Source organism: Amphiura filiformis, chromosome 13, assembly GCF_039555335.1.
Source record: "Amphiura filiformis chromosome 13, Afil_fr2py, whole genome shotgun sequence".
Classification (NCBI taxonomy): Eukaryota; Metazoa; Echinodermata; class Ophiuroidea; order Amphilepidida; family Amphiuridae; genus Amphiura; species Amphiura filiformis.
The window spans coordinates 24,486,476-24,514,199 of NC_092640.1; the positions used below are offsets into that span (position 1 = coordinate 24,486,476).

At 36.8% G+C, this 27,724-nt stretch overlaps 1 protein-coding gene across 1 annotated transcript in view; it reads left to right on the forward strand.

Moving 5' to 3' along the window:
- LOC140168135 (myotubularin-related protein 13-like) overlaps window positions 1–27,724 on the forward strand; it is a 161,840-nt gene that overhangs the window by 101,379 nt on the left and 32,737 nt on the right. Inside the window, 8 exon segments of the mRNA XM_072191449.1 lie at window positions 12,854–12,946; window positions 12,949–13,058; window positions 14,021–14,197; window positions 14,742–14,846; window positions 15,678–15,863; window positions 17,179–17,305; window positions 18,782–18,960; window positions 20,354–20,572. Coding sequence (XP_072047550.1) covers window positions 12,854–12,946; window positions 12,949–13,058; window positions 14,021–14,197; window positions 14,742–14,846; window positions 15,678–15,863; window positions 17,179–17,305; window positions 18,782–18,960; window positions 20,354–20,572 — 1,196 coding nt within the window.

Sequence of the window (27,724 nt, forward strand, 5' to 3'; positions counted from 1 at the left end):
TAACTCCTCAAATCATAAAGCTGAAGTCAACTCCTCAGATCATAAAGCCGAAGTCAAGTCTTCAAATCATAAAGTGGAAGTCAACTCCTCAAATCATCAAGCTGAAGTGAATACCCCAAATCATACAGCTGGTGTCAAGTCCTCAAATCGAATCAATACGTGAACTGATACCCCAAATCATATTGATGCTGGCATCAAATCTCACGCTGAGATTAATGGGAAGGTAAAATATGTGAAGCGAGCCAAAAAAGGTGTACCTCAAAAGAATCCAGCACAAACCGAATCTCAGGTAGAAGAGTTGGACAATACCAAGTCTGTAGAAAATGAAAAAAAAAAAAAAAATGCAGAAACAAGTTTACCGTCGAAGATCAAGAGAAAGCATCAACAAAGCGTGTGCATTTTGCAGTACCACCAAAGTATGTGACTTTGAACGAGTCTAAAGTGTACCATCTAATCGACTGGGATTTGCGGAGGAAGTCGGAATTGTGTGGTCAAGAAGATCCATCGGAATGCGACGAAAGGAAGGAAGTTGGGAATACTGAAGCTCCAAGCACCAAAACTACAAGTGAAAGTGGCTCCAAAGCTACAAATGCGAGTGATATTCCAGGCTCCAAAGCTACAAGTGAAAGTGTCATTTCTGGCCCCAAAGCTACAATTGAGAGTGACATTCCTGTCGACAAAAGGAAGGAAGTTGGGAATACTGATGGTAAGGATATAAAGAGAGATCACAATGATGAGAATGGCTCCAAAGCTACAGGAGAAAGTGACAATCCAAGCACCAAAACTACAAGTGAAAGTGGCTCCAAAGCTACAAATGCAAGTGATATTCCAGGCTCCAAAGCTACAAGTGAAAGTGTCATTTCTGGCCCCAAAGCTACAATTGAGAGTGACATTCCTGTCGACAAAAGGAAGGAAGTTGGGAATACTGATGGTAAGGATATAAAGAGAGATCACAATGATGAGAATGGCTCCAAAGCTACAGGAGAAAGTGACAATCCAAGTACCAAAACTACAAGTGAAAGTGGCTCCAAAGCTTCAAATGCAAGTGATATTCCAGGCTCCAAAGCTACAAGTGAAGGTGGCATTTCTGGCCCCAAAGCTACAATTGAAGGCAACATTCCTGAGCATAATTCTACAGGAAACCTTCATGATACCAATGCAAAAGAAAGTAATGGTATTGATACAGAAGAGAGGAACCATGGTTTGAATGTTGACATGAAGAATAGCACAGCTGCTAAAATGGATACTTCAGAAAGAGTTACCGAGATGGACATCCCAGAAAAGGCAAAGGTGACACTGGGAATTGTTAGTAAAAAGAACACACCAGGACTAGCTCCAAGCAAGAATACATCAAAAGTGGTTGCTGAAAAGGATATTGACCCATGGGTTCCTAGAAAGGCGACTTTTGAAAGGGTTGCTAAAAAGAATACCTCATACAAGGTTGCTATAAGGAACTCATCTGGAATGGTTGCTAAGAAGGTTGCTACAAAGAACTCAACGGGAATGGTTGCTAAAAAGAATACACCAGAAGGGATTGCTACAAAGAACTCTTCAGGAATGGTTGCTAAAAAGAATACACCAGAAAAGGTTGCTACAAAGAACTCATCGGGAATGGCTGCTAAAAAGGATATTTGGGTAAAGAAGGTTGCTACAACGAACTCATCGGGAATGGCTGCTAAAAAGGATACAACAGAGATGGTTGCTACAAAGAACTCTTCGGGAATGGTTGCTAAAAAGGATACACCAGAAAAGGTTGCTACAAAGAACTCAATGGGAATGGTTGCTAAAAAGGATACACCAGAAAAGGTTGCTACAAAGAACTCATCGGGAATGGTTGCTAAAAGGATACACCAGAAAAGGTTGCTACAAAGAACTACGCCAGGACTGTTTGCTAGAAAGCATACATCAAGAATGTTCACTAAAAAGAATGCATCTAAAAATAACACTTCAAGAACTGCTGCTAGAAAGGAACCTTCAGGAGTTGTTCCAAGAAAAGATACTTCCGGAAGGGTTGTCAATACTGGAAGAATAGTTGCTGAAAAGGTCACTTCAGAAAGGGATACATCAGAAGGGGTTGCTAAAAAAGATACTTCAGAAAGGGGTGCTAAAGAGGATACTTCCGAAGGGGTTGCTAAAAAGGGTACTTCAGAAAGTGCTGCTAAAGAGGATACTACAGTAGCAAAGGTTCCTAGCAAGGATAATGCAGGGATGATTGCTGAAGAGGGTACTTCAGGAATGGCTGCTGAAACGGATTCTTCAGAAAAGCCTGTTGACACAGATATTTCTGAAAGGGAAGCAAAAAAAGATCTTATCGACTTATAGACCTAACAAAAGAAGGTCATCAACTCCGGCAGTTGCTGCAATTGCAGAAGAGGGTACTTCAGGAATGGCTACTAAAAAACAGATTCTTCTGAAAGGCCTAATAACACAGATATTTCTAAAAGGGAAGCAGAAAAGATCTTATCGGCTTATAGACCTAACAGAAGAAGGTCGTCAACTCCGGCAGTTTCTGTGATTGCGGAAGGAATGGCTGCTGAAACGGATTCATCAGAAAAGCCTGTTAACACAGATATTTCTGAAAGGGAAGCAGAAAAGATCTTATCGGCTTATAGACCTAACAAAGAAGGTCATCAACTCCGGCAGTTGCTATGATTGCAGAAGAGGGTACTTCAGGAATGGCTGCTGAAACGGATTCTTCTGAAAAGCCTGTTAACACAGATATTTCTAAAAGGGAAGAAGAAAAGATCATATCGGCTTATAGACCTAACAGAAGAAGGTCGTCAACTCCGGCAGTTTCTGTGATTGGGGAACGATTGGCTGGTGAAACGGATTCTTCAGATATTTCTGAAAAGGAAGATGAAATGATCAGAGCAGCTTATAGGCCTGGCAGAAGAAGGTCATCAGCAGCAGCAGTTGCGGTGATGGCTGCTGTTAGTGGAGCAACAACGGCCATTGTAGATGCAGCAGCTGCTGCAAAGGATACTGCTGAGAAGAGACTTGGTTTAGATTCAAAAGAAGTAGCAGCAGCAGCAGTTAAGGCAGCGCTTCAGGAAGCAACGACCGCTATCGTGAATGCGGCCAATACCGTAGCCACAACCGTCGGTGTTAATGCTGAAGAGAGCAAAAAAGTGACTTTCACTGTGGGCGAGGATGACAGTGCACATGGTACGACCCCAAAGAGTGATAGTCCTTTAGAACCCATCAATGACACACCCGTTTTGAATTATACTCCTGGAATTCAGTACTTTGAGTATTGTATATTGGATCCATGTGAAGGAGGTGATTAGTGATCAGCATTGTATTATAATGCATTGTGATGGGAATGATTTGAATGTATCCAAAGTAAGATTTGAGTCTGTTGTGCATTTGGTTGCATTATGTAGGATTTTGAGGCACAGAAAAAAAAATTCACTGTTTTTTATTTACTCGTTTCCAAGTTCGTATTTACTCCAATTTTAGTACCCACAGATGTCAAATGTGTCTCAAATTGTGGCTTATTAAAACAGAGGAAAGCAGTAGGAAATTTATTGTAACCATTTAATATTAACAATCTTTTTCCCCTTAGTGCTAAGAATTTATTGTGATATTTAAAAAAAAAGAACCTTAATGTTGTATGCATAATTGCATGTATATGTATTACAGAAGCATGGCCTTAGCTTGTGCATGTTGGTAGAGTAGAATAACTCCTGCAAGCTTATGCATGCATGTTATGGAGTAATAGAATAGCTTGTACATGCTCATACGTGCATGATGTAGAATAGATTATATATATTACATACAGTGAGCAATACATAGATACCAATGATGAAACTTTATAACTATGCACAACATTTCTCATATGGAAGTCATTTTACTTAAAAATAGAACTCGAGGTGGGACCATTTCATTTGGTTGAAAGATGGAAAAGCCTGGACCAACTTTGTAGTTGGCCTTTTTCTGGGCCATGGTGCACGGTAATACAGTGCCCATGGTAGATTATTTTGTGTCTGAGCTTGTTTGAGCACCTTGATGCATTTTTTTTATCCCTTGCCCCCCTCATGAATTTACATCAACAAATTCCTTTATTATTGTAATTTTCTCTGTGAGCAAGTTGATAAACATTTCAGTAATTCATAAAACAGTCATACCCTAGATACATACATACCACATATTTCTGTTAACATTTTTGTGTCTCATCATTATTCCATTCCTGTATTCTATTGTTTTATTGTAATTTTTATGCTATGTTGTGACTGGTTCTATTGTTCTGTTCTATTGTTTTAATTTGCCATTTCAGACCATTATTTTGATCAATATTTTTTCATGGTTAATATTTCACATATTGGGCTATTCCATTTAAAAATCCACTCCCTGTGGAAATTTTTGGAAATATTTTCCCCTGTGGATTTCAAATTGAATGAACACATTATGCAGTTCCATTTGAATGTCATACATCCTCTGAAAGATGCATGCTAAATCTTTTTCAAAGGGAGGGCAAAAGTTTCAAATAGAGTTGGTTAATGTGTAATTCCATTTGAAATTCATACTCCCTCTTTGGAACATATTTCCAACATTTTTAACAGGGGGAGTGTGGACTCAAAATGGATTAGCTCATTTGGTTGAGATGGTATGTATGGTGCATGAAACGGCTGTCACCAGTGTTATGCTGTCGGTGGACTGGTGTCCAAAGGCATCTCATAGGTTCATGTGTAAAATGCAATATATCTGAAGGCTGTCTTAATTTTGACTGGAAATTGTGCAATTGTGACAAAACATTTGCAATTGTGCAATTTTGACACAAAAATTGGCAATTTTCACTAAAATATTTCCAATTGCACTAAAAATTGTGTAATTTTGACTTAAAAGTTTTCATGCATGTAGATTGTAGGGTATCAAACAGCACAACACACATACCATCTCAACTTAACACTTTTCATCCCACATCAACTTGTCCACTTGTTTCGCTAAGATCTCAAGCAACACCATGTGCAATGGCATAGTTCCTTATCCCTAATATGTTTGTATAATCATAGCTCGACCTCTGTATGTGTTAGGTACAAAAACTCATACCCCTCAACTTGAGGTCAACCTTTGAGCTATAATTTTTGAATGGAGGTTAATGAACTATGCCACTGTGACTGAGACCATTTGGGCTATTCCAGTTGAGATCCATAGACCCCCTATGGAAGTCATGACCTTAATCACCCACACAGGGAGGGAGGGTGTAGATTTCAAATGGAGTCACCCATTCAGGTAATCTCATTTGAAATTTACACTCCCTGTGCTGGAGTTTAAGGTCATGTCTTCCATAGGGGGTGTATGGATTTCAACTAGAATAGCCCATTATGTCTCATAGTATTTTGCCTTACATCATCTCCATTGGATAATATTGTGGGGTTGTGATCTTCAGTGGCAGCACCAGCATTTGGAGGGGGTGGAGTGGGGGGGGGGGGGGGGCAATGAAAATTTAGGACCACAATTTAGTTGTTGGGTCATGGAAAGTATTGTATGGATGCAGGAATGTATTAGTTGGACTGTGTGAAAGAAGTTGCTTGTGGAACAAAACTGGGTGTCAGGGTAGACATTAACAAAATAAACCTGTCCGTCAATGGTTTTATGGGATAACCATTCTAAGTTTTATTTTTAAATAGAGGCCATTAAAATAGGTATTTAAAGTTTTACAACCACAATGTTAAATTTGTATGTTTTTTGTTCAGTATTTGAGATAACTTGGCATTTATGTTTTGTTTTAGTTGGAATATGTTTTGAAAGGTTTTTCACATCAAAATTTTGATTTCATGTTGTTATGTTTTGTTCAAATTTGATACATTTTTTTATCCAGTTTTAAGGGCTGGGGTATGAGCGTTTGGACAGTATTTATTTTGGGACATTAGAGCACATCAGACATATCGAATTGCATTCTGAATACTGAAGAATGTCATTCTGATATCAAATAATTTTGATTTTTGAAATTAGCAATTTAATACACATTTTATGGCAAATCATTAAAATTGATATTTTTGATATTTAACAGTACTTGAAGTAAACTTTATAAATCTGATGATTTATACTTAAAGTGTATGTAGGTGGGATGAAAAGCCGACGATCAATTGAAAATTTTGACCTTTTCAGTATTGAAGATATGGATTTTTTTCCCAAAACACCAAAAAAAATTAGGTCTTTTGGGGAAAAAAATCCATATCTTCAATATGAAAGGTCAAAATTTTCAATTGACCGTCGACTTTTCCTCCCTGCTACATACACTTTAAGAATATATCATTAGATTTATATAATTACTTTGAGGACTGTTATATATCAAAATTTGAAAAATATCAAATTTTATAATTTGTCATAAAATTTGTATTATATTGTGATTTTCAAAAATGAAAATTATTTGATATCAGAAATACATGCTTCGTATTCAGAATGCAATTCGATAGGTCTGAGGTGCTCTCATGTCCCACAAAAAATACTGTCGAAACTCAATAAACGCTCATTTTAGATCCCTTAAGCTTTTGTAGCTTTTTGTATAAATTTATGTTCAATTATGTTGCATTTACATCAAATTTCAACCTTACAGTTTTTATTCATGTTCAAGTTTTGATTATGAAATTTTGTTCATGTTTTAGATGTCTTTATTTATCAAATTAGAAGATTCGTTTTCATGTAGTTTCAATTCAGTTGCAGTTTAACATTTTCAGGAAATGTACAGCATGTTTTTAACCAGTACATTTCTCACAAGTTCCCTCATTAAAATGCTTGATTTGCATACATGTGCATATTTTTGCATATTGCCTGTTCAGTAAACAACTCACTGTTATGTAATTGCATGAAAGTTACAGCATGCAAGTAATGTTGTTATGTATTGCTTTTGTTTTGACAACAATGGATAAAATTGTCTAGAAATTTAAAGGTCAGAGGTCAAAGATCAATGTCAGAAAAGGTGAAAGTGATAAACAGGTTATGAATAACTTTGGAATTTTAAAATGTCTTGTGACTGTAAAAATTTGTTCCAAAAATGAACCAATTGCCCCAAACCATCAATAACCTTTGACCTGCGACCTTTGAGATTGACCTATTTTATCCATGGCGGTCAATTTGCATGTATTCATATCCATTTTTATAATTAAAAGGTTAAAATTACAGGGAAATGTGCTAAAATTGGAAACTGGGTTTTATAAAACAACTAAACCATGAGCATACAAGAACTTTAAATATAATCAAAATCAAGTCATATGATTGAATTTAATTTCTAATAGCACAAAGGGGCAAATAATTTGGAAGAAAAAGGGGGTAAAATCATGGTTTTATGAATATCATTTTTGGTGAATGCAATTTAAGCATCAGTATGCTGCATTGGAAAATTAAACCAGATTTGTTATATAATATTTGGGATATATGGGACAGATTAACTCATCATTATATTTGATCAATTTGTGAAAACAAATTGAAGTTACATAAGTCATACATTACATGTCTAAGTTGAACCATTTCAAACCCTTACTGTGACATTCTCATCCATGGTTTCCAAGTTCAACATTCCTTTTGACCAAGTGAAGCAAAAGTCATAGATATGAGCTTGGAAACTTTGTGGTAATACAAATGTAGGTTCCTCGTACAGGTGTGTAAAATATTGTCAATTTGACGCTTTTACACTTGAAACGTTTGAAAAATTTCAATTCTAACATTTTCTGATTGCAAAAGTGCCATTGGTGTCATAAAATCACATCAATTTTCAAGTTAATTTAGTTTTGTGACTTGGATAAATTTGTGAACAAGTGAGGAGATATGCTTAAGTATTGCCAAAAATTCTCATGAATTGTAAGAAATATGTTGGTGCAACGGCTATGTATAATTGTATATCAATCCTCACCACAAGTTTTCTTGTGCGAAAGTACTGTCCAGACATCCAAACGTTATGGCAAGTTCTGTCTAGATGTCCCAAAGTTTGAGTTTTTGATTGAAAACTTTATTCTGATAAAGGATAAGAAAGGAAAATACACAGCCGTTGCACAGTTTCCTTGCATTTACCCAATGAGTATGTCACTGTAAATCAAGCTGCCCATGGTCATGTCAGAGCCTACATAGCCTAGTCCTACCAGGATGGAACATTATTTTCTCCTCCCCACTTCATTATATGCTTAAATCAAAATTTAATAGAGGATCTTCTGATTTCAGTTTAGTCTAAGTTTGTAGGCCCCTTTTGATGTGCAATTAAATTCAAGGAGAAAAATGTTCTTTGTTGTAGGACTATAACAGCCTAAAACCAGCCATATATCATGTGTTCACAACTACAGCCAAGCCCATCCATAATTTGCCTTCCCATATTATTTTATTTTATTATTTTTATTTCATGGAGCTTATAAAGAGATTTTCTCGGAAAGATTCCTCAGCGCTTGTTACGGAGGACAAGTTTACACATAATGACAAGTTTCCTCCTGTACCAAAATGCTATTCCATTTGAATATATACACCCCGTAAGTCAGATATTAACTTAATCTTTGACACAGGGAGTGTGACTTTCAAACGGAGTTACCTAAACGGGTGACTCCATTTGAAATCCGCACTCCCTGTGTGGGAGATTAAGGTCATGTCTTCTATAGGTGTATGAATTTCAACTTGAATAGTCTATTTTCCCCTGTACCAAATCAGCTTCACAGTAATTTCATTTGTGTGGGAATGCCTCAATATATACTAAACGATGATGTGGTGTGGTGATTATTTGAATTGATGACAAATAATTTAATTGATTTTAATGTTTTGCAGTGAAATGAGATAATGAAAATTAAACTTCAGATTCCTTTCATATTGTGTGTGGTGATTACTAAAGATAATCATAGCACAGAAATTAGAGGGGAGGTATTTAGATAATTTTGGCACTATTTCTATTATAACATTAATATCAGAACTGAAAATGAATGCATTGTGATATTTTTATCAAAAACTGACTATATTTATATTGTATCATTGACAAGTATATTGCATTCTGGAGAGTGGTAGAAATCTAAGTTGCCAAAGGCAGGAATACTCATTCAGTTACCAGAAAATTACTTTCTTCAATATATTTTTTAATTGAAAGCAAGAAAATTTAATAAATTTATGGAAATGAGAATCTGAAAATTAACTTTCATTGGTCTTCTATAACTCATGCTTGGTTACCCCCTTTATAGCTAACCTCATTCAAGTATACAGACGCTATGGACCACAATGGCCTCATCCCAATGGCATAGTTCAGTAACCTCAATTAAACACTCATAGTGCAAAATTTGACCTCAAGTTGCAAGGTACGAGTTTTTGTACCCATATTTTTTAAGGTCATTCAATAAATGTACAATGTATTGTGGTTAAAGAACTGTGCCCAGATAGATGAACATGTTGTGGATCCTAGTGAAAGCTAATGCTAGCTACTCATTGTTGATAACTAATTTCATGTATGGTAAAAAGTAACATGTAGATATTAATGTTTATATGCAAATGTATGCTAATGCTAATCTGTACATAATCTCTAACCCATGTACATACTCCCCGATAGTTAAAATTGCTTGAGCCCTTGCTTATTCATCATAACAGCTATGCATTGGTTAATATTCATTGTACATATTAATATATGCATGTGCCATCGAATGCCATTGGCTGCATGCTTTTTATGCAAATAATATTCATTTATTATATCTGAATTTGAAACCAAAATTACCTTTTTCAACTTTTCATTTTGTAGAAGGTATTTGTTTGATTTCATACAGAAAAAAAGGAATTTTAATTTTTTAGATATAATTTTGTCAACCAAGTCTGATTAATATGTAAATAGGGTAATATCAAGGAACAAACATATCTATTTAAGAAATCACTTTACAGACCCAATTCGACACAGGCCTGTACGTTGATGAAAACAAGTTTTTTGTCAATTATCAATTTTGTTTCCTATTTATCAAGTAGGTCATACAAGGCTTTGTATAGTATCAAATTAAAGATATTACAAGTGTGTGTACTCAGTTGCTTATTTCTAGAGAAAATTGCTACATGCTCTTAGCGCAAATATAATGGTCCCTGGTAATGTAAGGAAATATTTTTGCTCTTTGTATCAGCCATGCTAAGGAGGAAGTGTAAACCCTGTATTTAATAAATCTGCATGTTGTACAAGTATGAAATAGGACTTAAAGTAGAGACCTTGGTTTCTCTTTAGTGAGATAACCAGAGAAGTGATCCTGATTTTACATTTTTCATCAGCTTTCAGAATTAATTTTCAATGGTAATCATTATGTACTGAAGATTGCTTTGAAATGTACGGGCACCAAGGCCAAGTCTAAGGGTCCCTGAGGCCATGGCATTGGTGGTCTCCCTGAATTTTGAGGCCTGTCCCATGTATAATGCCATGTGAAATCACCATATAGAATTGTCACGCATGGGGTTCAAAATAATGTACCTAGTTTTTTCAGGGAAAGATAAATAAGGAGATTGCAAAATCCCTGTGCACAGAGCTCATGAATTACAGGATTTTTGCAAGCTTTAGTATTCACAAATATTAAGTGCAGAGTGGAACAAGTGCTAGGCCCAGTGTACAGTGTGATGTTTTAGGTGCCTTTTGCCGTGGTGACACAAAACATCGGGCTATCTATATACTATTTTCTTCTCCAATTGCAATATGTGATCATGTGAGAGGTATTCCTCTCATTTAATTGTGGGCGGTACAAATTCTGTTCTGCCCTTGTGCATGCATGATCCATACATACCATCCTAAATATCTCCCCTATGTCACCATATGAAAATGAATCCTAGAACCAATGTTATTTGTTTCTAAATGTAGCTTTAATCATAGTTTACAACTAACCATAGTAAGTTTATAAAAACCCTAGACCTAATCCTAAATCTAAACCTATTTATTATATTGGTCCAAACATACCCTAACTAATCCAAAATAGCCACCCTAAACCAAAAAGATCTCCCTATAGAGTTTCATTATTTCCAGATTTGATCTAATGTGCAATAATGTTGGTTTGATCTGCATTACTTATACTTGTTGATGTAACCTATTCTTAAAAGAAATTGTACTAACCATGACAATTCAAATAGATTTATACTGGTGTTTTTCAGCTATCCTAAAACCTTACCTTACAGATTGAATAATGAACATACCATATATGATATGGTATTGATAAATAATCCCAGTCAAATTTGTGTCTAGTTTGAGACCTAAGGTCTTGAAAATATGATTTCAATATATTATAATGAATTTGGTACTGTATTCAGAAGCTTGAGATTTCCAGCATTAATATCATGTACTTGGATTGACTCATGTGTACATGTAACTCTCATTAGCATGTATATATAATGCACTGAGATGTATTTTAACACAGTACAAGCAAGTTCATATTTACACACTTATTTTCTTAGGTTTGGGTGGATGAAAGTGGAAGTAGGGAAAGTTCCTGGCCCTACAATAAATGCTTGTTTCTTTGATTACTTGTATGAAAAATCCAAAAGAATTAATCAGCACACGTCTATACATTTTGGTACATTTTCTCAAGCTTTGTGGATAAAATCCCAATTTATATTTGTCAATAAAAATTGTATGGATTTTTCATTTATTGAATTACCATTACTTTTAGATTTAAGTGCCCAATGGGCTATTCCAGTTGAAATCCATACACCCCCATGGAAAACATGACCTGAATCTCCTACACAGAGGGTGTAGATTTCAAATGGAGTCACCCATTCAGGTAACCCCGTTTGAAATTCACACTCCCTGTGTGGAAGATTAAGGTCATGTCTTCCACAGGGGGTGTATGAATTTCAACTGGAACAGTCTAATCCTAATTACTTAACCATAACTGTTGAAATCTAATTTCAGTACCGTAAGATCCTTAACCCTGATGTTAATCCAAGTAATTCTAGTTAATCCTAATCCTAAACTTTACCATAATCCTAATCCTAAACCTTACCCATAATAATTTAGGTGGTAACCCATAAACCTATTTAAGTTTTACCATAGTATGACCTGTGCAAAATGAGCGACTCCTGCAAGATGATAAAGTTGTAATTAGTCTATTAAGACATGCTTAAATGCTTAAATTGCATGTAATTATCAAATGTTTTGCATTCAGCATTTGGTTTTATAAGATGCTGATTTTGCATGGTTCATACATGTTTTTTACATTTTAGTTGTACTATTAATGTATTTTTACTTAAAAGTTATGACACATATCATGGTTATATTATATTGAGGCATTTTCATACAATATATTGAGGCTTAGTTAGAGAAAGTTCATTAAAGAGAGTAGATTGATCTACATCAACATTTCAATAACTTCAAATTTCATAATAACAGCAAGTTTCAGCTCTTGCTCATTCCATCTGAATAGTTTACGCACATGATTTAGTTAGAACATGTGCTGAAAAGATTTTTCCGCAGCATCATTTAAATGCAGTGGGGAAAGAAGCTAAGAGTTCAACTTATTTTTCACCACAACAAATCTTAATTTTGAATATGATTACAGTTTTGATAAGTGTGTCCTTATCCTCAATGGCTTCTTCCTCCCATTTCCCATTGTTATATAAACAATAGCAAGACTCAATCTGATTTACTTGCTGTTGGATACAGTACCTTCAAGATGGTTCTCATCCCCACGCTCCTTCCTCCATGCATTTATTATGCACTATAAATCTGATTTGGTACCATCGTTTTTTGGATACAGCGCTCCTTAAGATGGTTCTCATCCTCCCCACGTTCCTTACTCCATTGGTACCATCATGTTTTGGATCAAGTAACCCATAAGATGGTTCCCATCCTTCCTTGCTCCTTCCTCCATATATTTATCATACACTTTAAATCTGACCTGGTATCGGCTGGTTTTGGCTGTGTGTATCATCTATATAGGCTCCTCCATGAAAATGGGCACCTTGAGAGGGTTCGGTTTGGCGGCTCGCCTCTCTCTCTCACAAAAAACATTCACTCTTGGCTCCCACGAGTCAACCGCAATGGCTCAATCACCGAACTGGATTTGGCGTCGCCATCAAATATGCGGAATCACGACCCGAGGAAAGCGGCGCTGTATATATTTGGAGAGAAGTCGCAATCACGGGTGAGTAGGGGGTGAAAGAATTTTGGAAATAAGGCTAATACGGGAACCTAGTTTGTGCAACTTTGCGTCTGGAACCACCGGACTTCATCAGGTAACTGACCCGCTGGACTGGTCAATGTAGCAAAGTTGCAAAAAATAAGTTTCAGTATTAGATTTAGTTCCAAAATTCTATTTACGATTACTGGATGACTAAGAACATTCACTCATTTATGGAGAAAAGAATTGAAAATCAAAACTGATTTGTATCATAAAACGTTGACAGGGACCTTGTTGCTTAGTACAGAGTTAGCACCATTCAAACTTGGTATGTATGTACAAACATACTTCATTTCAAACTGTTCGGTAAAAAAATGTTTAATATTGTTTTCCCAAAAGTTTTAAAACTGCTTAAGACATGTTCCTTGATTGTGAGTGATGATTGGCATCTTTTCGTGATCAAAAACGTTCCGAGTGCATATAGACTCCAAAAATCTGATAGACTGGAGGAAAATCTCAAATATGTGCTTGTATGAAATGGTTGAGGCATTTGTGAGTAAAAGGTAGTGTCCTAGCCATCTCACCTAATTTGGACCTGCTGAATCTAAAAATAGTGGAATACCACACTTTATTTTGAGTTTGTGAATTTTATTTGAGTTTGACCTCAAAATAGCCCCTAACATGACCCAATACATAGGGTTATACAGAGTCAAAAATTAAGCATGCTCTGATTTAACTCAAAAGCATATTAAATTATCCATCTGGTTGTAAGGATCAAAAAATATATAATTTGTGTGTGTACTACCTGTGGTTCCGGCTTTGTATGTATGAGTACTTAGTGATGTTTTAAGAACTTTATTGGGTGTTTTTTCCGCTTTATACAACATTAAAAATGAATATGTCAAGAATTTGCCAAATTCACTCGCTTGGCTTTGTGCACCAGATAATGATTCGCTGACTGTGATTTTACCTACTTCTCTCTTCAGGTGATGAAACTGGAGCAATACAACAAGTGTGATTTTATCCCGTATGACTATGTAGAAACAAGACATATCAAGACAAGCTTCAAGAAGCTTATGAAGGCTTGTTTACCTAGCAATCTTAACACAGACCCAGAGCTGGGATTTAGGAAACTTGTAGAAGAGTCAGAATGGCTTGTTCAGGTAAATACAGGATGGGTTTTTATTATTATTTTTTTTTTTTTTCATTCTTTCCTTCTGTACAGCTAACTCATGCTCCTATTGACTATCTCCTCCGCTGTCTTCCTTTTTCTCATTAGGTAAAAAAATGGCTGTGTTGCCCTTAAAAAATCAGGATTGTCGGTCGGACGGATTTATGTTTTTAAACCTTCAGTTTTTAAAAATCCCTAAATATTAAATAAGGCTACTTCCATTAGGGGCATTTGTCAATTGTGACTACTGGATAATAGTTAGATAATCAATTTTAAGACTAGTCTTTCAATAAAACAGTAATTTTTAAGTGGAAAACATTGAGATTTTGAACTTGTCTGTAAAAATCATCATTCCTAAAAAATAAATAAATGTGACTCTGATTTTTCAGGATTTAGGGTTTGTCGCTGAGGGCAACACAATTAAACAATGTTTTGCCTTATGATGTCTGCAACTCTTGTTAAGAGGTGGATTAAAACCTGAAATGTGTTTATTTTCTACCAACTATAACATAACTTGTGTAATTTATATCTAACAGATACAGAGTATCATGCAATTAGCAGGTGCAGTAGTAGATCTCATGGATCTCCAGGGTTCATCTGTGATGATTAGCTTTGAAGATGGCTGGGATTTCACCACACAGGTAAGAATGCTAGTATACATTGGTTCACCTTAAGTTCTGTAGTGAGTGATGTAGGTGCATATTTTGCTGGTCGCAGTATCAAATCGAGCATGTAAAGTTTATCTTGCAGAGTGCAAATGCACGCAAGGGCGACTTGAAAGCACACTTGCAGCGCAACAGCAAAAAACCATTGTTGTCACTACCAAACTTGAAGTGCATCAAAGAATAGTAGGCTATTATGCATTTTATATATTTCTATTTTGGTGTCAGTGCTGCAAGTATACCAACATGCTGCCCTTGTATGTGTATAGATGAAGTTAGTGCTTGCGATTTGATACTGTGACCAGTAAAATATGCACATTTGTCAAAACAAAATTCAAAGTGACATAAAGTGTAAAGTGTAGTTATTGATGTAGTTGATATAATTTTATCTGGAGTGACAAATGCAGAGTGGGGGGTATGTTTGTGGGAGGAGGGTGTGTGTGTGTCTCCAATCATTGTTTGTCATTTGCAAAATACTCTTGCCTGAGAACTTTAAAATATATAATTGATATCATATGAAAAGGTATTTTCTAAACTAAAGGTTAATAACTTTATGGATTTTGTGCCACCTGATGGGAGAACAGTGCCAGTGCGTTGATTGGTCATCCCAGGTTAAATAAGAATTAAATAAATACTATATATGTGTGAATAGGTGCAAAATACAAGATATGCTGTGAATGAGAAGGAAAGACAGAGAGGTGGTTCTCCATAATATAAACCCTATTTCCCTATGCATAACAGACAAAAACAAACCACTAACATTGCCACATCTACTTGCATAATAGTGTTTAAACTTATTTTTTTTCTCAGGTCTCATGTCTAGCACAGCTGCTCATGGACCCCTATTACCGTACCATAGAAGGCTTCCGTGTGTTAGTAGAGAAAGAATGGATGGGTTTTGGGCATCGCTTCACGCATCGTAGCACTCAGACGGTCACACATCAGACCAGTGGCTTTGCACCTGTCTTCTTGCAATTTTTAGACTGTGTCCACCAGGTAAGGCTTACTATATACCATGTATAAAGGTAGAGATATGCTAATATGTGTACATCCATATCAAAACGATGCACTTGTCGGCTGCTACATGTGTCTCATTTCACAAAATCTAGCATAGGAATACAGAGACTCAACTCATGTGACTTGGGGTCATTTCAAAGTGATCTCCAAATTGATGGGTCTGGAATACAGAGAACTTCCTTAACCATTTTGACTGAAATGAGACACATGTAGCAGCCAACAAGTGCATCGTTTTGATATGGATGTACACATATATGTGTATCATACTAAGAAGTTGCACTAAGTGTAGCATTTATAGTGATGAGCGCAGAGCACAGTGATTTATAGTGCGCTACGCACAGGCACAACGCCTAGACGTTGATCCACAAGCCTCAGCACACTTTACAGGTGCACTTAGTATGTCTCTACATTTGTTCACTTAATCGGAAGAGGGCTGACCGATAATTAGAATTGTTAGCTTGCATGCCCAGTGTTAATTCGCTACAGTTAAAAGTCAAGTCAACACCAAAGTGACGCAAGTCCTAGCAAGGATTAAATCACCCGTACAAGGCTTCCATCTTTTGATCAAGTGAATTGTTTCTTGATTGCTAGTATGATATGGGCTTAATAAATAGTGTTTATATAGGTTGCATAAATACTTTTATTGCCCTGAGGCTGGAGCAGACATTTTGTGTATCGTGATGGTGATGGGTGTAAAATGCACTGTCCAACACCAGTCTTGGTAATCTGTCAAGAGGCAAAGTGGAAACATTGCGTGGATGAATGCCTGACCCTATTTAGTCCACTTGAACATGCAAGCTAGATGTCCACTTGAGTCTCAAGATTAATAGAGGTTATCCACTTTACTCATGCGTGACTTCTAACAAAAGGCGCTGGTTCCCGTAGTATTCCTCACATGCAGGTACTTCTTTTGAAAGTCCTAAACAAGGTATAGGAGTCACTGGTAGGATATGCAGCTTATAGAACACGGATAACCTCAATACTCCATAAGTAAGCTGACACTTGTCCTTGGTTGAATGTTCTGTGTAAAGTGCCCTGGGGTGCTCACAATATACAAATGTACTAGTAAAAATCTGTGGCTGCCTACAGCTTCAGGTTGGTAGAGGTGCGCAGCATCTCCCTCGGCAGTAGAAGGGATAGGGTTTGAAACACTATGGTTAGTAACCGGTTCCAGATTCCAATAATGGGTATGATCATGGTGGTCAATAGCAGGACAATGCCTTATAACATCATTGGCATAGTGCTTCTACTTGTAATCACACTGACAATTCAATCCATTTATGTCTTCCTACAGGTTCAACAGCAGTTTCCCATGTCATTTGAATACAACCAGTATTACTTAGAGGTGCTTGCCTATCATTATGTGTCCAACAGATTCCAAACATTCATGCTGGATTCAGAATATGACAGATTTGAGGCTTGTAAGTATCATTGTACAGGCATGAAAAAGATTTTAGCATCATCTTTTTAGGGTATGGGGGAATGATATATACATGATTCAACAATTCTTCCTATACCTTTATACAGGAGCCAAGCATTGTTAATCGGTGATGAATCCACAGTCTAGTAGCGCATACGCGAACACAAGGTTACGCTATACGCGTTACGCATGAGCGTGTAAAATTCGTCATGCCTGGAACATAAGCACTCTCTTATGTTGGAGGTAGCAGCTAAATATTACCGCTTTATTCTTTAAGTTTTATTCCTGGTATCAACAGAGAAATCCCCAATTGTCTTGCAACGGACATTCCGATTGAAATAATCATGTGAATTAGACGATCTTTAGCTTGTTTTCATTGTTGAAAGGGATTCAATCATGTTTCACCATTATTCATCACCAATGAACAACTCGTGTTCGGCGCGTCTGCATGGTTTACTTCGCTCGGGCTAACGAGGACACATCGTTGTTAATCGGTGATGAACAACGGTGAAACATGATTGAATCCCTAAAAAAAACTTACTTTCAAAATTTAAGTTGATTAAACTTTTATATTTGAAAGAAATGAAAGCTGGTATTATCAAGTACTGGATGTGACCTGTCAAACATTCTAACTCTATTTTAAAATATTATTAAATCAAGATGGTATTATGTTCAACACGTTGCGTTTAAAATCTAAAAAGGAGGTCAAGTCCAAGTACTTTACCTCCTTTTATAAGCAGCATTTGAAAATGGCAAAAACAACGAATCACCCAAATTTTTCTTAATGAAACTTTTTGAAGATAATAGATCAGGGGTCGTCAATTTCTCCAGCAAAAGTAGACTTGCCAATGGTAGCCACAAAGTAACAATATAATATTTTGCAGAATTCGTTTTACAAATTAAGCGTACTGCTTAGGCCAAGAAAAAAAAATTGTTTGCTTGCCCTCAAATGAATTTTAACAATTGGGTCGGTCGGTCGGGATTTCTTTTTTTTTTTTTTTTTAATACTAGCAAACTCTATTGTTTGTATTAATTATGGCTTAAAATATGACAAATCAGACAATTTTGGTGTCAAAATGATCAACTAACATTACAAAACAACTAAAATGTTGAACACAAGCTCTAAAATACATTTTTATTTACATCTTCAGAATGCAAAAATTTGAAAAGAAAAAAAAAACTTTTTCAGGAATTTCCAAAAATAGGGTCGGTATTCTTTTGTACAGTAAATAGAAAAAAAACCTTTTTCAGATTTCCAAAATTAGGGTCGGTCGGTTGAGGGCAAGCAAACATCTTTTTTTTTTTGGCCTTACTGTCCAGCGCCTATTATTTTCCACAAGGTCCTATGCACACACTTGATGTCACGCGCGTCCACCCGATTTGTTAGCGCGTAAAAGGAACCTTGCAACATATTTTACCTTTCTGAATATCAAATGACATAAGCTTAATATGTCGTTATCACTTTGCTCTTTTTAAGTTTCAGCCACACAAGCGTTTGAAGACCACAAGTCATCTAGGATAGATATGAGTGTTGGCTCTGGCTCTGGTAGTAGCAGCACCAAGAAGGGTCCTTGTAGATGTGTATGGGAATACATTGATGAGATTCACAAGAAATCACCTCTGTTGTATAATCTCTACTATGCCCAACATGTCCAGGTGAGATTTATCTTTGTTCAAATATACTTTTTTATTTTTCCTATTGGTTGTAATGTACAACATTTGTGACCGTTCATCACAAAATGGGCTGTCAAGTTGGCCTTTTTTTCTTTTTTTTTATTAGTCAGACAAATTCTCCTCAAAATAAGCTGTACAATGATATTTTGCATGTTGATGTTGCATGTTAGGAATGTAGTAAAATATCAATAAAGAGGTTGAGAAATCCTTTCTTTTCTATTGTTCGTTGAAAGAGTCAGTGTACCATATTACGGCCCCTTTGTGTTGGATGGTCACATTTATGAGCGTTGAATGGGTAGTGCAGTTTCACCCCAACTCCCCCTGTGGTTTTTGGCTAATGGAAAGGAAATAAGGAAGAAATAAAGAGAGAAAATGAACAAGAAAGTTGTTTGTGTCCCTCAGGATGCAAACCTCAGACCCCCAATGTGCCAAGCACTTGAACAGTGACCAGTAGCCGCAGGTGTTTCACTGGCCCAGCCAAATTATATGCGTAGTGGCTTTGTGCTGCTTGGATTATTTTGGGGGGGTTAGGGAAGGTTAGAAGACACCCTGAGAACATTGATACAACATTCATTTATTTAGAAGATACAGCATTCTTTTATCTACATCTATTCTTTTACACCACAATTTTATCTACATTTACCTGTTATTTATTCGGCAAGTCCATGAGGTAATACACACAATTTGCTAAGGAGCAGTGTCTTGCCTGCACGTACATGACACACATACTGTGTCTTGACTAAAACGTGAAGGCTTGTTACATATTGCGCGGCAATAAGCATTGTTTGGATGCTAAAAACTATTAATCGGCAGTAGTTGATGGTAAAGATATTGAATGGAAATTAACCAATGAATGGAAATTAACCAATGAATGGTCTAGAATTATGTATGAGTGATATAAAACCTGTCTATCTTTATGACTTGTCATTTGCGTGTGCAATCGCCTTCAATCGAGGACACACATGCACTCTACATTCCAACCGCGGACCACTCGGCAATGGGGGACCATCCTCGGTTAGTGGTCTGCAAACGACCGCAATTGCATGTATAACATATTTACAAAATATGTCCTCTATTGTTATAGAAGAGATAACGTCCGCAGTTACTAGGTTAAATTCCATAACCACAAAAATACACAAACAAAAGGGCGAAATATATTTATATGTCGATTGAGTACGGATTCGGACGTCCACGCTTGCATAGTCCAAAACAGTGTCCACGTTTGAAGTCGATTGCACGTAGGGGGTGGGGTGGAGTGTGTGTGTCAATCTATCTATATGTCTCATTGTGTATCTGTCTGCTTTCTCTCTCTCCCTTGATATTTCCTCTCTTCCCATCTCATAGAAATCATTCTCAATTATTTGGTTTCTCACAGGTACTAAGACCATACACAAACATCTCCACTCTCAGAGTATGGGAGTATTACCTCAAAGAGAGCTTCTTTGGGGGACCGTCGTACGACAGGGAACTCTTTGAGAAGGCGACCTCTGAGGACAACGAGGCACCACTAATGCCAAACGATAGACGGATCGTGGATGCGAGTTATGATTCTGTCAATGAAACGCAGCAGGATCACCAGAGATTACAGTTAGAGGTAAGTGACCAATACTATATAGCGGGTAATTTTCCTGAGGTTTTTATTTTCGTGCTTTAAACTGCAAATTTAAAAGGCTGCGTAAATATTTATACCCATAGGCTTTAATTTGTAGCTGTTTGTATCCCTGTATTTTGAGCCAGACACTATGGACCACAAAAGCCTCAACCCAATGGCATAGTCCAATAACCTCAATTAAACAATCATAATGCAAAATCTGACCTCACGTTGCAGAGTATGAGATTTGTGCTCAAATTTTCAAAGGTCATTCAGTGAATGTGCAAATGTATTGGGGTTAAAGAACTGTGCCATGATAGATGAGCATGTTGTGGATCCTAGTGAGAGGGGCAACTTGCCCCACCACCCTATAGCACAAAACCTCATACAGTAAAACCTCATAATAACGAAATCGGATACAAGAAAAACCCTGTTATAAAGAAGTATTTTTCCAGAACCAAGATACAAAATTCTTTTGTTATTTATTGTTTTTACAACCCTGATGTAACGAAATTTGGATATAAAGACTAATTTCTCTGTCCCTGTCAACTTCGTTATAATGAGTTTCCACTGTAGCATCTAAAAAGCTAAAAATGGCACAACATTAACTATAATCACCACAAGACATAAAATTGGAATGTTGCGCCTAACACCACCTGTCACTCAAAGGTAGACACTGCTGTGATTGGCTGTCTAACTGAGTGACTGATTATTGGGTCTGTGTCACCATCAGTGGCGGCACCAGGATTTTTTTTTCGGAGGGGCATTGGGGGACAAAGTGAATTTCGGGGGAGGGGGGTGGAATTGACAAATTTTGCGCAGAATTGCCTCAAAAGTGGAAATTTACGTAATTGTGGGGTTTTTGCCTCAAAAGTGGGGGGGGGGGGAATGCCCCCTTGCCCCCCTGTAGCACCCATCACCATATTCGCAGCATCGCTTCATTCCCTTGATGATATTGCCAGTGTTGATCTCTGCCAGTAAGTAGAATTCATAGTAGTATATCCCACATCAATCAGTAATTGTAGCAGGTTGCAATTACAGGGAGCAGGCCAACCATGGCATCTCATCATTTATTTGTTATTTCAATCTAATCTCACTCAGTTGATGAGATTTCCAGTCCATATGTGTGGGAGGGAAATAAGGTGGGAGTTCCTATTAGCTCATATTTCATTTAAGATGCTTTGTTGATCCACTTGATGGATGGTGTGGGGAGGGTGGGGGTGTGTCTGTGTGCGAGTTTGGGTGTGGGTGCATTTGGGGTGCTTCTGCAAATGTGGACACATACAAGACTTATCACATTTAAACTTTGGACCTATCATCCTCGGTTTGCAGAGGTCTGCAGTAGGTCGCTAGTTTATTTCATATTGTGTATAATACACACCCCCACACAAAAAGTTTTGGTCCTCGGTATTTTGATTAAATGTTGATTAAGACATCCTCATTTGATAGCAACATAAAAGGTCCGCGGTATCCGACACATACAGGTAGGGGTGGGGGTGTGTGTGTGTGGGGGGTGTAATTGTATGTGAGTGGTTGTAGGTATATGTGTGAAAGGCTTTTTTTATTGGGTCTCCCCTTACATATCAAACTTCCATTCCATCTTCAGCAAAAGAAACAAAAACAGCAGAACAGGGAGGAAGCCATGTCATGTAATTTTGTTTGTTCCGCAATGTGCTGGGGGGAGGGGTACTCAGAACAAATTACCATACGGGGATGCGCTGCAAACATGGTTAGCATTTTCAGCCTTTTGGTATATCAATGACCCCTTTTGCTAGGCCAATTTTGGTATATGGATGGGTCCTTTTTTTTTCAAAATTGTCTCCAAATTTTGGAGGTAAATTTGTAAAAACCAAGACAATTTGGGTTCAATTTAGCAAAGATTTTGACTTTTGGTATATTGATGAGTCTAAATTTCTTGAAAAATTGGTGTATTGATGGGTCCACTTTCAAATTCTCAGTGGCACACCCCTACCAAAACCAAACTTAAGTACCCCCCGGAATGAGATCTGACAAGAAGTGACACTCATCAAAGCTGACCAGTTGCAATTAGACAATCAATTTGTTGAAACCATATGTCCAGTCTTGTGTCAAGATTTCCTCTATGAAGCTCTCAACGCCAATGCATATTACATGCATGCTTTCACAAAAGTGTTTGTGCAGACGTAGGATTGAGTAATATGATATGTGTTAATTACTTTTCCAGAGTTTATATGAATAATATAAAAACACTTGAGCTTTTGTAGTTGGAATTTTTCCACCTTTATCAATAGCCATTATACAATCATGATTGAATTTGTCAGGTCTTTAGATAGCTTGTTTAACTCCCTGGACACTACTGGTCATCTAACAGTATTCTGATTGGTTGATAACTTGAAATGCTAATTTCAATTGCCAATTATGACTAGGCTTTAAACTATTTATGGTCAAACTTGCACTTGCAGATGATCTTATTAATACCCTCCTTGATTGGTTCAAAATTGGACACAATATTCATTTTAGCCAATCGGCAGGTAGTTCTCATGGGGTTAATCAGCCAAGTAGACTATCTATGCTATGCAGTTAGTAATAGGTGGGACTCATAACATCGTGGATTGATACAGCGTACACACACATCTGACATGCCCTGTCGTGACACCTGTTTATCATATCATAAAACTTCATATCCCAAAAATGATTTTCCAAAACTTTTGAAAGCTACATCAACAAGAATGATCAGTGAGCAGAGAAGGAAAGTTGTACAATCATGTGATTTTTGTTTAATTTAGATATCTGTGTCAAAAATAACAAGGAAGAGAGATGATCAGTGAGGAAACAAGTAAAATAGTAAAATCTGTGATTTTTGTTTCACTTTTGTTTCATTGTTCATTTTGCCCATATATGTATCCTAAGTTGGGATTTAACACAAATTTCTTATACTGGAAGCTTGTTGTTATGACAATAATGAAAATGTAATTTGTTCTGATCGAACATTGATAGTTATTTAAAGATTTATTTTTAACCGTGATCTGTGCATGGATAAATAGTGTATATGTATTGATTCAAGTTCTATGTTAACTCGAATGTTTATTTAGCAAGTAATTATCAATGACAAACATTTCATACAAAATCATTTATACAGTACCAGATTCATTTTAAAAGAACTGTTCTGGAATGATTCTAGACATAAAGAAGATAAATTAACTGCAGTACAAATAATTTGTAGTAATCATAAAGCAGTGGTATAGATTTTAAAAAAGTACTGAAATGTGGAGATGGCAGCCTACATATTCACATTGGACTTTGGCTGCATTAATTACTAAGGGGGCAAGACAATAAACATTGCACCAAAATTGTAAATTAGTGTCTGTTTGTGAGATTGCTTATGTTTAGGGGAACAATTTGAGACCAGTTTCAATGATTTTGGACCATTTTTAAACTTTGTGCTCTGTAAGAAATTTTTGACATTTGACCTTATGGCCCATTCTCCGATAAAGCGTCCAAGTTTGGGCTCAGGAATTGCAAAATGCCAACCACGAAGAATTCGTGAAAATCATTCAGAATCGTAAACTTTAATAGTTTCAGAACACAAAACAATGCATGGGTGATTTTTCAACAATACTTCATTTTTGAGCAATATTACTTGTGCGCATTGGGGGTAACGTATCAGTGGTAACGTATCTGTGAAGCCCTTTCCCACTTTTGTCTTAATCGTGCAAGTGTAAAAACTTACCGACTTAATACACATACTTGATCAGTCATCACCCAATGTACTAAAGTCTGGTATGGTATTTGGCTTCATTTATCACAGCGTTTTTTCCGAGGGGAGTAGAATTTAGGTAACGTATCTGTGAACGCATGAACGTAACGTCAGGATTTTTTGCCATTAATAGACCTGATTTTTTTACTTTGAAACCATTGTGTTATGTACCACATATATAATATAACTATAGAGCCTGCTTGATCCATAACATATGGGAACATTCATATAGCCAGTTATTTTGACAGATTGTTATTCATTAGAAATATGGTAACGTATCTGTGAACAATTTTGGCGACATAGTCTCAAAGACCTGTTGGAAAAAATTAATAACTTGCGTTGTGATGTTTTATACTTTATAATTAGGGCATGATACCACTTAATTAGGGCATGATACCACTAATGAAAAGTACCTATAATCCATTATTATGCGCGCATGTTTAACGAACAGGGACACATTATACGGAACATACCTTGGCTGGCGACATGGAGGAAAACAATGGACATGCATAATCAGCTTTATTGTTTTATACTTTCTAGGCATGTTACAACCTCCAGCCCCACACATTTTAGAAAGCAACTCCTAAGTATTAGTTATATTACGGTAATAAAAGTAATTTCTTTCTGACGAAACAAGTCTGAATACGACTTGACACTACGGGTGACACAGATTTGGCTTTTTTTGGACACTTTATCGGAGAATGCGCCTTACAGAAGTTACTCATATTTTCAATTAGAAATTCTTAAAATGTTAACAAACTGATATATCAAAAGCTAGAAATTCTTAAAATGTAAACAAACTCATATATCAAAAGCTAGAAATTCTTAAAATGTAAACAAACTCATATATCAAAAGCTAGAAATTCTTAAAATGTAAACAAACTCATATATCAAAAGCTAGACATTCTTAAAATGTAAAAAAAACCACTCATATATCAAAAGCAAGTTTGCGGATTCTGCCTCCCCATATACAAAGAGAACAGCATCTGCTATGTTATTTATTTGTAGATTGTATGTTTACTTTTGATATATACAAATATTGAGTGTTTATGAGTACAGTGGTAAGAATATTTCCATGAGATGAAATATGGACAGGTCCATTTAACCAGGATTTGCTGACTTTAATGGAACAGTTTATATTTCGCCAAATGAAAATATTCTTTCCATTGAATGAATAAAAACATTCAATATTTGTATTATATAACTTGTATACAAATTCCTTTTCTTCCACTTAATTTTATAAATCACCAGAAAATAAAATATAAACTATATTTATTTTAGAAGCAACACCTACACTTTCCCAATCTGTTCTCACTCTAGCACATTATATGCCTTTCATAAAAATGTACCATGAATATCACAAAATTATTGAATAGCATGGAGCTGTATTGTTTCTGGTTTGTCTGGACTTCTTTCATCTGTTTCCTTTGAAGGAGTCACTGAGCTTGATGGTAAATTTGCAGAACTCTTATTGGTCCTAAGATGTCTGGAATCCTGTTGCCTATTCTGAACTATTTCAGTACATTGACCATGGTATAGTCTCTCACCCAGCACAGTTATCAGTGTATACAAGAGTGGATTTATAGTAGAATTGATTGGTAGAATGAGTGTCACTGTCCATGCAAAGAATGTGGAGGAGACTGTGACCACCCCACTTTGCACCAGTATCCCCGTTACGATAATTGGAAACCAACATGCGAAATCAGTCGCCACAATTGCCACAACTTTGACGGAAAGCATAATTTGCTCGTTGAATTCCCCCGTTCGGGTTGACCTTCGCGAGGTCCGATACACTTCCAACATGATTCCTATGTAGCAGAATAGTATGATTAACAAACAGAGCAAGTTCAAGCCTAAAAAGATTGCATAAGAAAAATAGATGCCTGGTATCTGTTGGTCAGGTGTGGCCTTCGTGTAAAGTACTATAGGGTCATAGAAGTCATAATTTAGGTAATCATGGTTGAAATAATCAAAGTCATCTTCAGATGGCGTGGCATTGAAGATATTGGTATGTATGAAATTGTATCAAATCAAATCAAAATCAAATCAAATCATGAATGTTGCAAGTGGTAAACCTATACACAGATGAGAACTCTCATAAAAACTTGGTGTGGAAATTGTAGATGCCACTGCAGTGATAACAATTACGGCTATCCACATGCATGACACGATAGTAAAACTTGCTCGTAATCCCAATGTAGCCAAATATGGGTACTTGACACCTATGAACCGATCAATGCTTATTAAAGTCACAAAGAACACAGAGGCTTCACTGGATCCAATACCGAATGCCCCTGCAATACGACATGTGATGCCAGTTCTCCAGGTTTCAGATTGCAGAGGGAATGCCTCATCGTAGTAGGCATCAGCAGATGCTATGATGAGAAGGTAGACACCCATGAGGAGATCGGACATTGCTAGATTGGCTAGCAGCAAAGATTGAGTTTTGTTGTCGTAATCTGTGGTCGCTCTCCACCACAGCACAAATAGGTTAGTTACAATGCAACTGATACCTAGGCAAAATGCTACAGCGCTCAGTGACGGCTGGGATAATAACCTGTCGCATGTTAAGTAAGGAGAGGCTGGCTTCTGAGATGTGCAGTCAGTGACATTGGGTAAGAAGCATCTGCAGATGACTGCTTCATCAACTCGTAAATGTACTGCAGAAGAAAGCCCTTCAAATGCATTCTTATCAATTTTAGACAAGTCATTATTATGCAATCGCACTAGTGTTAATGACGAGAGGTGGCCAAGTCTGGGGATGCTTTGTAATTTGTTATTACTTAGATCTAACACTTCCAAGTTACCTAACTCATCAAAGAGATCGGTAGGGAGTGTTGAAAGGCTATTATGAGCAAGATTCAAAGCTCGTAGACTGTCGTTCATGGGATTCAGGGCTCTGGGTTGTATTGTAGTCAGGCCATTATTCACCAGATCCAGTACCTCTAGGGTTGGGACGTACTTAATGATGCTAGAATCAAGAGCAGACAATGAGTTGTGACCTAGCTGTAATTCAATTACACTTTCAAGACCTTTAAAGTTGTCTTTCTGTAGATGGAATAAAGTGTTGTAACTCAGATCCAAATGTGATAACCTTTGTAATGTCTGAAAAGAAAGTACTTGTAGAGAAGATAGATGATTATGCTTCAGCTCCAACCAGTTCAAATTCACTAAACCAGAGAATACACCAACTGTGATGGTAGTTAGTGAGTTGTAACTTAGAAGCAATGTTAGTAAACTGACAGTCTGGTTAAACAGGTTATCAGGTAAGGTGGTAAGCGTGTTGTTACTCAAGTCTAACCAGATTAGATTGGTTAACCTGTTGAAGCAACCTGGTTCTAAACCATCCAGCCGGTTTCCTTTCAGATCCAGGTACTGGAGTTGGTGACCTAGTGTGCAGAAAGAACAGGGGAGTAACT